The sequence below is a fragment of the Rutidosis leptorrhynchoides genome, chromosome 8 (assembly GCF_046630445.1).
Source record: "Rutidosis leptorrhynchoides isolate AG116_Rl617_1_P2 chromosome 8, CSIRO_AGI_Rlap_v1, whole genome shotgun sequence".
Classification (NCBI taxonomy): domain Eukaryota; kingdom Viridiplantae; phylum Streptophyta; class Magnoliopsida; order Asterales; family Asteraceae; genus Rutidosis; species Rutidosis leptorrhynchoides.
Genome location: NC_092340.1, coordinates 18,908,708 through 18,922,646, shown reverse-complemented (window position 1 = coordinate 18,922,646; position 13,939 = coordinate 18,908,708). Strand labels below are relative to the sequence as shown.

Sequence of the window (13,939 nt, the reverse complement as noted above, 5' to 3'; positions counted from 1 at the left end):
TAGATATAGGAACTCCATGCCTGGACACAACTTCCTTTAAGTATACACGTGCTAGCTTCTCCATTTTATCCATCTCTTTGATAGGTAAGAAATGTGCTGATTTGGTTAAACGATCCACTATTACCCAAATGGTGTCATGACCACCTACCGTTTTTGGTAGCTTAGTAATAAAATCCATAGTTATCCGTTCCCATTTCCATTCAGGAATCTCTAGTTGTTGTAACAGACTTGATGGCCTTTGATGTTCTGCCTTGACTTTAGAGCAAGTCAAGCATTTTCCCACGTAAGTAGCTATATCCACTTTCAATCCCGGCCACCAATATAATTTTTTAAGATCGTGATACATCTTATTGACTCCTGGATGGATCAAATATCTTGTTTTGTGTGCTTCATCCAGAATAAGTTTCCTTAGCTCTCTAAACTTTGGTACCCAAATTCGACCAGAAAAGTATCGGGTTTCATCATCCTTAACTTCAAATTGCTTTTCTAAACCCTTTATTGATTCGTCCTTTAAGTTTTCCTCCTTTAGCACCTCTAACTGAGCGTTCTGAATTTGTGAGGTAAGATTCGTACGAACAACCATGTTCAATGCTCGAACTCTAAGAGGCTTGCTACTTTCCTTCTGGCTCAAAGCATCGGCAACTACATTTGCCTTTCCCGGATGATAACTAATGTCACAATCATAGTCGTTCAGCAACTCTACCCAACGTCGTTATCTCATATTCAGCTGTTTCTGGTCGAAAATATGTTGGAGACTTTTGTGATCTGTAAATACAGTACACTTCCTTCCGTAGAGGTAATGCCTCCACATCTTAAGTGCAAAAACCACAGCCCCCAACTCAAGATCATGAGTTGTATAATTATGTTCGTGGATCTTCAATTGTCGAGAGGCATAGGTGATAACTTTTGTCCATTGCATCAATACACATCCAAATCCTTGACGCGAGGCATCGCAGTAGACCACAAAATCATCATTTCCCTCGGGCAATGATAAAATAGGTGCGGTTGTCAATCTCTACTTTAACAGTTGAAATGCAGATTCTTGTTCAATGGTCCAATCATACTTCTTTCCCTTATGAGTCAACGCGGTTAAAGGTCGTGCTACTTTGGAGAAATGTTTAATAAACCTCCTATAGTAACCTGCAAGACCTAAGAATTGCCGGATTTGCGTTGGAGTCTTAGGTGTTTTCCATTTTTCAATGGCTTCAATCTTTGCGGGGTCTACTTGAATTCCCTGGTTACTAACAATGTGACCGAGGAATTGCACCTTCTGTAACCAGAAATTACACTTTGAAAATTTCGCGTAAAATTGCTCTTTCCTGAGTAAATTCAACACTATTCTTAAGTGTTGCTCATGTTCCTCCCTACTCTTTGAATAGATCAAGATATCGTCTATGAATACGATAACGAACTTATCCAAGTATGGTTTGCATACGCGATTCATAAGGTCCATGCATACCGCAGGTGCGTTAGTCAAGCCCAAAGGCATCACCAAAAATTCATAATGCCCATACCGTGTTCTGAAAGCTGTCTTAGGAACATCATTCTCCTTTACTCGTAACTGGTGATATCCTGACCTTAAATCAATCTTGGAGTAGACACATGATCCTTGTAATTGATCAAATAAATCATCAATTCTCGGGAGAGGGTATCGATTCTTAATCATTAATTTGTTCAATTTACTATAATCGATACACATCCTGAAGGATCCATCCTTCTTTTTCACAAACAAGACCGGAGCTCCCCAAGGTGAAGAACTCGGTCGAATAAATCCCAAGTCTAACAATTCTTGCAGTTGGCTTGACAATTCTTGTAATTCAGATGGAGCAAGTCTGTATGGTGCACGGGCCACTGGTGTAGCTCCTGGAACCAAGTCAATCTAAAATTCTACCACTCGATGCGGGGAAAGGCCAGGTAATTTCTCTGGGAAGACCTCAATAAAATCCTTGACGACTGGCACGTCATTAGGTCGCTTTTCCTTCGACTCGACATCCTTTACATGTGCTAGGATGGCATGACAACCCTTCCTCAGGCATTTCTGAACCTTTAAACAACTAATGAGGTTCAGTTTCGTATTGCGCTTCACTCTGTACACCAGTAGTGGTTCACCATTCTCAAGTGGGATTCGAATAATCTTCTTAGCACAGATAACTTCAGCTTTGTTTTTGGACAACCAATCCATTCCGACCACCATATCAAAACTTACTAGTTCTATGGGTATCAAATCTATTTCAAAATCTTTACCCGCTAAGTTTAGAGTACAATTCTGGTATATCTTGTCTGATTTTAATAATTTACCATTATCCAACTCTACAGTGTACTTAAGTTCTAAAGGCATCAATGGTTTGCTAATATCATGTCGAAATTCTTTAGATATAAAACTTTTATCAGTACCAGTATCAAATAGCACAGATACAAAATGATTGTTGAGTAGAGACATACCCGTAACTAAATCTGGATCCTCATGAGCCTCCCTCGTATTAATGTTGAAAGTCCTTCCACGGGCAGGTCCATCGTTCTTCTTGTTTGGGCAGTTGTTTTTGAAATGCCCAGTTTGGCCGCATTCGTAGCAACTTCCTGGCGCCCCTGGAAGTTTCACCCTGTAGTCCTTTACCATATGCCCTGTTTTCTTGCACTTATCACAAACAACTGTGCAATACCCCTGATGATGTTTACCGCACCTTTTACAGTGAGGTTGTTTCCCCCTATAGTTCGGGTTAGCATTAGATCCATCGTTGTTGTTCCTAGGGGTTTCTTGTCTTTTCGAGGGATGCTGGTTGGAATTCTTTCCCTTGTTCTCGTCCCACTTGCGCTTTCCATCATTCACCGATGATTCTTTTTGAGGCTTTACCGGTGTCCGACGAACGATCTGATCCATTAGATTTTGAGCCATGCGCATAGCATCGTGAATCGTTTAAGGTTTTGAAGACGTAACATTCCCTTGAATATCCTTGGAGAGTCCTCAGATATACCTTTCAATTCTTAGATATTCTGGTGTGACCATAGATGGGCACATCAAAGCCAGTTGCAAAAACCTCTTGTTATAGCTAGCAAGATCAGTTCCCAAAACTTTCAAATTCCAGAACTCTGTCTCCATCTTCTAGACTTCACTTCTCGGACAATACTCGGCTATCATCATCCTTCTGAATTCCTCCCAAGTGATGGAATAAGCCTCATCAAAACCTCTTGCTTGAGCAAAAGTGGTCCACCAAGTCAGTGCGCCATCAGATAGTGTACTTGAAGCGTACTTAACTCGGCTTGACTCGGCATAGTTGCTCATCCTAAACACTGATTCCAGCTTTTCAAACCATCGCATCAACCCTACGGGTCCTTCGGTACCGTTGAAGGCATGGGGCTTGCAACTCGTAAACTCCTTGTAAGAGCAACCTTGTGATGCACTCCTTTGACCATTGCCTCTCGGGGCATTAGCAGCTGCTAGTGCGGCAGCTACGCGATCAGCAATCATCTGTTCAACCTCGGCAGCATTAATCGTTCTTCTTTGTGCCATGTTTCTAAGTATGATAGAAATACTCGTCCAAAGTTAGCAGCACATAATTAATATAACAACAATATCAATAATATGCAATTAATCACCTGTAAGTGTAATTGACTCGGTTGTAGATTAGACCCACTAATGCACCCTAACGACTTGTGTTAGACACACTAATGACTAATTCCCTACAACCAATGCTCTGATACCATCTGTGTGTAGTGACCGGAAATTTTCCATGTTTAATTACTAAATGAAAACTATGTTTACATGATTAGATCTTCCAACATGTTAAGCAATCAAACTTGTTAAGACTTGATTAATTGAAATAGTTTCATGTAGACAACTGACCACCCAAGTTGACCGGCGATTCATGAACGTTGAAACTTGTAAAAACTGACATGATATATATATAGAGATATATACATATTTAACATGATATTATGATGAGTAAGTATCTCACCAAGTACATTAAACAATGAGTTATATACATAAAATGAAAGTGGTGAATTAAGAAACGCGAAACGATATATATAACGACTATCGTTATAACAACGTCTTATTAAATACATATGTATCATGTTAAGATATTAATACACTATGTTTAACATAATGAAATGATAATTACATATATCATTGAGTGTATTAACAATGAACTACACGAGTAAGATGAGACTACTAACTTAACGATTTCGAAACAATACATATATGTAACGATTATTGTTGTAATAGTATTTTACACACACACACACACACACACACACACACACACACACACACATACACACACACATATATATATATATATATATATATATATATATATATATATATATATATATATATATATATATATATATATATATATATATATATATATATATATATATATATATGAATTTAAGATATATTAATAAACCATGTTAACATGTTAACATAACAATATAACATCCCATTTAAGTGTAAGAACAATGGATCAATTATATTTTACAAAATCGTTAACTTTAAAGTTCCGAAACAACACTTACATGTAACGACTAACGATTACTTAACGACTCCGTTAAATGTATATACATGTAGTGTATTAAGATATATTAATACACTTTTGAAAGACTTCATGACACATATCAAAGTACTTCTACTTAATAAAAATGCTTACAATTACATTCTAGTTCATTGTCATCAATAATTTTATTCGTATGCACCCGTATTCGTACTCGTACAATACACAGCTTCTAGATGTATATACTATTGGTATATACACTCAATCATCAGCTCTTTAGCAGCCCATGTGAGTCATTAAACATGTGGGAACCATCATTTGGCAACTAGCAAGAATGATTACACAAAATTACAAAAATATTATAAATCATTCATGAATTATTTACATGAAAACAAAATTACACATCCTTTATATCTAATCCATATGCCAATGACCAAAAACACCTACAAACACTTTAATTCTTCAATTTTCTTCATCTAATTGATCTCTCTCAAGTTCTATCTTCAAGTTCTAAGTGTTCTTCATAAATTCTACAAGTTCTAGTTTCATAAAATCAAGAATACTTCCAAGTTTACTAGCTCACTTCCAATCTTGTAAAGTGATCATCCAACCTCAAGAAATCCTTGTTGTTTACAGTAAGATATTTTTCTAAAACAAGGTAATACTCATATTTAAACTTTGATTCAATTTCTATAACTATAACAATCTTATTTCGAGTGGAAATCTTACTTGAACTTGTTTTCGTGTCATGATTCTACTTCAAGAACTTTCAAGCCATCCAAGGATCCTTTGAAGCTAGATCTATTTTTCTCATTTTCAGTAGGTTTATCCATAAAACTTGAGGTAGTAATGATGTTCATAACATCATTCGATTCATATATATAAAACTATATTATTCGAAGGTTTAAACTTGTAATCACTAGAATATAGTTAAGTTAATTCTAAACTTGTTCGTAAATAAAAGTTAATCCTTCTAACTTAACTTTTAAAATCAGTTAAACAAATGTTCTATATCTATATGATATGCTAACTTAATGATTTAAAACCTGGAAACACGAAGAACACCATAAAATCGGATATACACCGTCGTAGTGAAACCGGGGGCTGTTTTGGTATGGATAATTAAAAACTATGTGAACTTTGATTTAAAAGTTGTTATTCTGGGAAAATGATTTTTATTATTAACATGAAACCATAGCCAAAAATCATGGTTAAACTCAAAGTGGAAGTATGTTTTTCAAAATGGTCATCTAGACGTCGTTCTTTCGACTGAAATGACTACCTCTACAAAAATGATTTGTAACGTGTAATTCCGATTATAAACCTATACTTTTTCTGTTTAGTTTCATAAACTAAAGTTCAATATGAAACCATAGCAATTTGAATCACTCAAAACAGATTTAAAACGAAGAAGTTATGGGTAAAACAAAATTGGATAATTTTGATTGTTATAGCTACGTGAAATTTGTAACAAACCTATAAAAATCATAACTTAACCAACTTATATTGTATTATACATGTATTCTAACATATTATGTAATCTTGGGATACCATAGACACGTATACAATGTTTTGACATATTATATCGACCCATGTATAGATATTATTTGGAACAACCATAGACACTCTATATGCAGTAATGCTTGAGTTAGCTATACAGGGTTGAGGTTGATTCCAAAAATATATATACTTTGAGTTGTGATCTAGCCTGAGACGTGTATACACTGGGTCGTGGATTGATTCAAGATAATATATATTGATTTATTTCTGTACATCTAACTATGGACAACTAGTTGTAGGTTACTAACGAGGACAGCTGACTTAATAAACTTAAATTATTAAAATGTAATAAAAATGTTGTGAATATATTTTGATCATACTTTGATGTATATGTACATATTGTTATAGGTTCGTGAATCGACCAGTGACCAAGTGTTACTTCCCGACGAAGTAAAAATCTGTGAAAGTGAGTTATAGTCCCACTTTTAATATCTAATATTTTTTTTGGGATGAGAATACATGCAATTTTATTAACGTTTTACAAAATAGACACAAGTAATCGAAACTACATTCTATGGTTGGATTATCGAATCGAATATGTCCCTTTTTAGCTTGGTAGCCTAAGAATTAGGTAACGAAATGGCCCCTAATTGACGCGAATCCTAAAGATAGATCTATCTGTTGGGATTTAACAAGTTCCAAAATGTTTAAAACATTTTATGAATCAAATTAAAGCGGAAGCATGAAAATATTACCAATTGAACTTGTTAATCTTTAACCATTTAAAGTTAAATCCCAATTAGGATCAAGTTGTGAAACATACTTACAAACTACAAGTAAGAAAGGAGTTTATACCTTCTCCAAGCTTGGTAGTGAGTGATGAAGATGATGATGATGATGAATGGAGCTCCAAAACAATGAAACCTCAAGAGATAATACCCCAAACCTTGCACCAACACCTTGTACTTTGGTTAGGATTTAATTTACACTTGAAAATAAGCTTGCAAAAAACAAAATGAACCCTCTTCTTGGCTTGGAAGGTCACGGCCAGCAAGCACCAAAAGGGAGCAAAATTTTTTTACTAGCTAACATAATATGTTTTAATGCAAGTGTCTTTTTTAAAGAGTCTAGTCTTGCATGTATATGGAATGGGAATTCTCTTTGACCAAGATGGAATCTCTAGCATGCTTCATCCAATTCCAAGGCCACTCCCATCCTTTTATAAAATAATACTTGACATAATTTATAAACTTGCATCTTTTATAAACTTGTTTTGTAAAATTAAATTTTATAAAACAAATTTTATAAACTTGCATTTTATAAATTATGTTTACATTATTTATAAAACTAATAAAATTCCATACCATTTGTTATGTATAATTTATTTTATAAAACCAATTTTATAAAATGCAACATAACATAATTAATTATTTAACCTATAAATAATTAAATCCTTATTATATAAATCATTCCATGATTTATATATATATATACATATCAAGTGTTATTTAAGAAACCATTTTTCTTAAAGTTTAAGTGTCGCGTATTTAATCAACGATCCAACCGCTAAAATCAAATACGAATAAGGTGTCGGTAAGCTTGTTATTGGGTATGACCCGACTTGGATCAAAACATATTAGCCACGTTAATTTAATATGTCTCTCGGGCATACGAAATACCTTCAATCTCCCACTTGCACGAGAAACATAAGAAATTAATGCAAGTGATGGATACCACCTAACGACCGTCCATCACCCCCAATATGTTATGACTTTTGCCATTCTATAACATCATCCCTTTCGAGTTCCCATCTCGAATATGAATAGGTGAATCTTTTCATTACATCCTTTCGTCCTAGATGTCATGTTAAATCCAAGAGACACAGAGCGATCACTCTCTTTTAGATTTAACTTTATCAGGCCTTAGACATCTGACTCTCAACGAATAAGAGGGACAAATTCCATCTTGACTACATACCTCCTAAATATGTACCTTGCATTATGCCTGAGCTCTTCCTTGTGAACTACCATGTTTCAGAATAGCGAAGGAAAGAATCAAGGCACAATACTTGGTAAATATCCGAACCCAATATGTATCTCAGGTCAGAGGATATAATGATATTCGCCTTTAATCAAGATTACATGTGATCAACCACAAAGGCTCCATTTAGTAAGTCTTGAGGGCGGGTCTTCCAATATTTGTATCCCACAAATATCTATGAACCTTGGTTGCAACCTTGCACCACATTCATCCCGTGAATGTATACCAATCCGAGTTCATAATAGTCTAAACTTCACATTTGCTCCCACAAATGTGATCGACTACAGAATTTAGAATAATTACTTATTCATGGATTAAATATGCAAAATAGGAACATAACTCAAAACAAATTAACACCATAATTATATTAATGAGTTTGAACAATTTCGTTCTGTTACAATACTTAAAACAGATCATGACCAATCACTAGAATATAGAAGCCCTAATGCACAAACATGTCCTGCATGTTTTGCTCCATGTAAGAGCTTCGTGAGGGGATCCGCTATATTAAGATCTGTGTGAACTTTGTGAATACATATCTTTCCCTTTTCAACTTCATCCCTTATGTAGTTGAATCTCCGCTCAATGTGACGGGTCTTTTGGTGAGCACGAGGTTCCTTGATTTGAGCAATCGCACCTTCGTTGTCACAAAAGATCTCAAGAGGGTCCTGAATGGAAGGGACTACTCCTAAGTCATCGATGAATTTCTTCATCCATGCAGCTTCCTGAGCTGCCAATGAGGCGGCAATGTACTCCGATTCTGTAGTGGATAAGGCAACAACATCCTGTTTTGAACTCTTCCAAGAGACCGCACCTCCATTTAATGTAAAGACATAACCAGATTGTGATCTAGAATCATATCTATCAGTTTGGAAACTCGCGTCCACGTAACCTTTTACAGCGAGTTCCTCCTCACCAGACCCATATATTAGAAACATATCCTTAGTCCTCCTAAGGTATTTCAATATACTTTTAACAACAATCGAATGACTGTTTCCTGGGTTATTCTGGTATCTACTTGTCAGGCTAAGAGCGCACGACACATCCGGTCTAGTGCATATCATTGCATACATGATTGACCCAATAGCAGATGCGTACGGGACTTTCTTCATTCTCTCTTGTTCATCTTTCGTGGTAGGACACTGAGATGAACTGAGAAGCGTTCCTCTTTGAATAGGTACCAAACCTTTCTTAGAGTTGTCCATCTTGAACCTTTTCAAGATTTTTTCAATGTATGCACTTTGATTTAAACCTATCAGTTTCTTGGATCTATCCCTGTAGATCCCAATCCCCAAAACGTATTGTGCTTCTCCAAGATCCTTAATGGAGAAGCATTTACTTAGCCAAGTTTTAACTCCTTGCATTGCCGAAATATCATTTTCAAATAACAATATATCATCCACATATAGTACAAGGAACATGATAGTGCTCCCACTAGCTTTCTTATATACACAAGCTTCATCACCATTTTTAACGAAGCCAAATTTCTCGGCTTCCTCATTAAAACGATGATTCCACATTCTATATGCTTGTTTCAATCCGTAGATTGACTTCTTTAACTTGCATACCTTTTTAGGATATTTTGGATCAACAAAACCTTCAGGCTGAACCATATAGACATCTTCTACAAGATATCCATTTAGGAAAGCGGTCTTGACATCCATTTGCCATATTTCATAATCATAATGAGCAGCAATGGCAAATAATATCCTAATAGACTTTAGCATTGCCACAGGCGAAAAAGTTTCATCATAGTCAACCCCTTGAGTTTGAGTGAAACCTTTTGCTACAAGTCTAGCTTTATATGTATCCAAGTTTCCATGTATGTCGGTTTTCATTTTGAAAAGCCATTTACAATCAACTAGCCTTGAGCCAGCAGGTTGTGTAACAAGTTCCCAAACTTGGTTGTCATACATGGATTGCATCTCAGCGTTCATGGCTTCCTGCCATTTATCCTTATCAATCCTTGATAAAGCATCTTGGTAGTTTGTTGGTTCATCCAAATCAACTACATAGCAACCATCCATGAGAAACCCATATCTCTCAGGAGGATTACTAATCCTACCAGATCTGCGAACGTCTTGTGTATTTTGATCATCCATTTGATCATTCTCAACATTTTCATGTTGAGTGCTAGTTTCAACCAATTGTGTATCATCTACTCGATCTTGAACCTCTTCAAGATCTATCTTCCTTTCACTATTTCCTTCCATTAGGAACTTAGTTTCAAGGAATTCAGCTTTTCGAGCAACAAATACATTTTGCTCGGTTGGATCATAGAAATAATATCCCATATCATCCTTGGGGTATCCTATGAAGATACACTTCGTGGATCGAGCATTCAACTTATTAGGGACGTAACGCTTAGGATAAGCTTCACATCCCCATACCTTTAAGTATGATAGAGATGGAGGTTTTCCAAACCACATCTCATGAGGATTTCGTTCCACTTTCTTGGTTGGGGCCATATTTAAAATACGAGCCGTGGAGCATAGACAATAACCCTAAAATGATAGAGGTAACAAGCTTCTAGCCATCATAGATTGAACCATATCCATTAGGGTTCGGTTCCTCCTTTCGGAAAATCCATTAAGTTGGGGTGTTCCAGGAGGAGTGAGCTGTAAGATAATCCCACAGCTTTTAAGATGATCTTGGAAAGCATCGCTTAGGTATTCACCTCCTCTATCGGTATGAAGTACCTTGATTGTCTTATTGAGTTGATTTTGTACTTCGTTTTGATATTCCTTGAATGCTTCAAAAGTTTCGTCCTTATGTCTTAACAGGTAGACATATCCGAAACGACTGAAGTCATCAATGAAAGTAACGAAGTATCTTTCACCATTCCTAGTTATGGGCTTAAAGGGTCCACATACATCCGAATGTATTAATCCCAATAAGTCCTTAGCCCTTTCATAGGTCCCTTTGAAGGGTGCTTTAGTCATTTTGCCTTGTAAACAAGATTCACATACATCAAACGAGTCTTGTTCATTTGATTTCAAAAGTCCATTCTTTTGAAGTGTATGCATTCGATTCTTGTTTATGTGACCAAGGTGACAATGCCATAAGTAGGAATCACTCAAATCCCTTTTGAGTTTCTTGGTGTTTGCATGGTATATTGAGCTATTGTATGATGTGTCATCATGAACCAATTCATAAATACCATTTACAGGCGAAGCCTTGAAATAGAACACATCATGTAAAGAAACATGGATATCATCATTAATGAAATTAAGATTAAAACCATATTGTTTCAAACGGGATACAGAAATAATGTTTCGCGATAAATCGGGTGCATACAAAACATTTTTCAAACCAAGCTCCAAACCACTTGGTAGCTTTAAAACAAAGTCTCCTTGAGCTTTTACTTGCACCCTTGCTCTATTTCCCATGAAGAGACTTGTTGTTCCCGCATGTTGATCACTTCTTTTGAACCCCTGCAAAGAATTACAAATATGAGTTCCACATCCTGTGTCTAATACACATGTATTAGAAGAAGTAATACTAAGCTCAATGTATACCATATATACATTACCTGAGGATTGCCCTGCATCCCTCTTTTCCTTCAACTCCTTTAGGTAGACCGGGCAGTTGCGTTTCCAGTGACCCATTTCATCGCAACCGAAGCACGAATCTTCCTTGGGGTTAGCTTTACCGGTAACCTTTTGCTTCTTGTTATTAGTTGGGGTAATTATCTTCCCCTTTCCCTTGCCCTTGCCTTGGTAGGCGGGTCCTTTCCTCTTAGCTGCCTTCGGCTTAAAAGTGTTATTGCCTTTGGACCCACCTTCATTGATCATAAACATGGGTGAATCCCTTTTACCCATGCTCGCTTTGGCCGTCTTAAGCATGGCGTGTAATTCGCCAATGCTCTTATCCCATCCATTCATATTGTAATTCATTACAAATGTGTCAAACCTCTTTGACAAGGAGTTAAGGATAAGGTCTGTGGCTAATTCATTAGACACGTTGCAGTTTAGACGGTTCGCTCGATCAATTAGGCTTTTCATCTTAAGAACATAAAATGAAACGGATTGGGAGTCGTCCATCTGACATGCATGAAGCGCTCGGACCGTTTCAAAGCGCTCGACACGAGCTTGTTGAAGGAACATCTCCTTCAACTGTGTGATCATGTCATATGCACTATGAAGCTCGAAGTCCTTTTGGAGTTCGGGTATCATAGTCCCAAGCATGAGGCAAGAAACTTGCACCAACTCGGTGCAATATTTCTCCCAATAAGCCATGCCTTCTGTATCATCCTCGTCCGGTTGATCGGGAATGGGGTCTTCCAACACATACGCCCTATCCTCTAATTTGAGGACAATTCTTAGATTGCGGAACCAATCCATGAAGTTCGTATGGTTGAGTTTTTCCTTTTCGAGGATTGACCTCAACGATAGGTTGTTAAAGTTGATTGGTGCGTTTGGAATGTTGTTGTTGTTATTGGCGGCCATCTACAAAATTTAACAAAGTTGTTTAAGTAACAATTTTAATTTAACAATCAATACCCTTTAAATCCAATTAATATTTATTAAATTTTAGAATCCAACGGTAAACCAAATTTCGGTTAGGTGACCTTTATCCCGTCATTTGATTTAGCTAGGTAGTCATTATATGACAATTGCAATCCTTTTGCAACTTCTAAGTTATGGGATCATGCAATCCTTTTGCATGACATATTATCCCATCAACGCCTATTTGTTCATCATGCTTCGGTGACCCTAAGTTCATGATTTCCAAATCAAGTCATCCTACTTGTGTAAACGTGTAAACTTAACATACAAGTGGTTAGGTGACCTTTATCCCACAAGCATGCGAATTTCACCTTAATCATATTAGTTTGTTCATGACAGTTAGGTGACCTTTATCCCATCATGAGTTCCCTAATATGTCTAAGTGTCACATAAAAGGATGGCGTTTAACTTGTTTACCTTGTTTGTTAAACGGATTTTTAAGTTTTCATTATTTCTAGTTTGAGAAAACTTTTATGCCATACACCAAAATGCATTTAGTGTATGGTTCTTATGAAAATCCATTTTCATGTCATGTAACAATGCCAATTTTAGTACTTTGATATAAACCATGTTATATGTGCAATCCGTTTCTAGTTCTTAATAACCATTTATTAACGTCTTTTGCCATTTCAATTTAACCAATTAAATTGTAGTTTTGCATGTGTTAATAATGTTAAATTTAACCAATTAAACTTCCATTTTAGCTAGTTGTTAATTTGTGTGATTTATTTGTAGCATACAAACATACAATCCATAATCATACAAAACAACCACGCATGCAAAATAATACGTTCACAATCAAGCCTTTTGGTAGGCATTTTGTTTAGCTGAAAACAAAATGCCACTGGTTAATGGGTCAAATCACAAAGTAGGAGATTTTACATCTCCCACTAAATCTTGTATCCAAATACAATCTTCTTGTATTCTTCAAGTCTTCATCATCTTCATCATTTTACAAAATATATCCTAATACATTTTGTCTAAAAAATGAAATTACAACCTAATCTATTTTACATACCAAATATAAAAAAAAAATTACATAACCAAATGAATTATTACATGCCAAATGAATAAATATTATTACAAACCAATTGAATAAATATAAATCAACCATGCATGCAACCAAACACAAGGTCAAGGCTTAGATTGTGAACTTTAACATACAACCAAGTATGAACCAAATGGAAGAACCAAAACCCACTTTTGGAACTCCATAAATTCGGCCATATAATAAACCTACCCAAAACTATAAATATTTTGCATTTTACAATCATGCATGTACATAAAATGCAAAATATATAGTGAGTTTGATAATCATCTCGAAGCATATTTCAACAACTTCAGCTCTGATACCATTGTTGGGATTTAACAAGTTCCAAAATGTTTAAAACATTTTAT

At 35.9% G+C, this 13,939-nt stretch overlaps 1 protein-coding gene across 1 annotated transcript; it reads right to left on the bottom strand.

Annotated features, from left to right (window-relative positions):
• Positions 1 to 1,879: 1,879 nt before the first annotated feature.
• Positions 1,880 to 2,893, bottom strand: LOC139863201 (uncharacterized). Its single transcript, XM_071851849.1, has one exon. It carries the CDS (start codon positions 2,891 to 2,893, stop codon positions 1,880 to 1,882), a length of 1,014 nt encoding a protein of 337 aa, XP_071707950.1.
• Positions 2,894 to 13,939: the final 11,046 nt, after the last annotated feature.

What these genes read in the sequence shown, in the direction of transcription:
- LOC139863201 (XM_071851849.1), bottom strand. Translation starts at nt 2,893, where the DNA reads ATGGCTCAAAATCTAATGGATCAGATCGTTCGTCGGACACCGGTAAAG.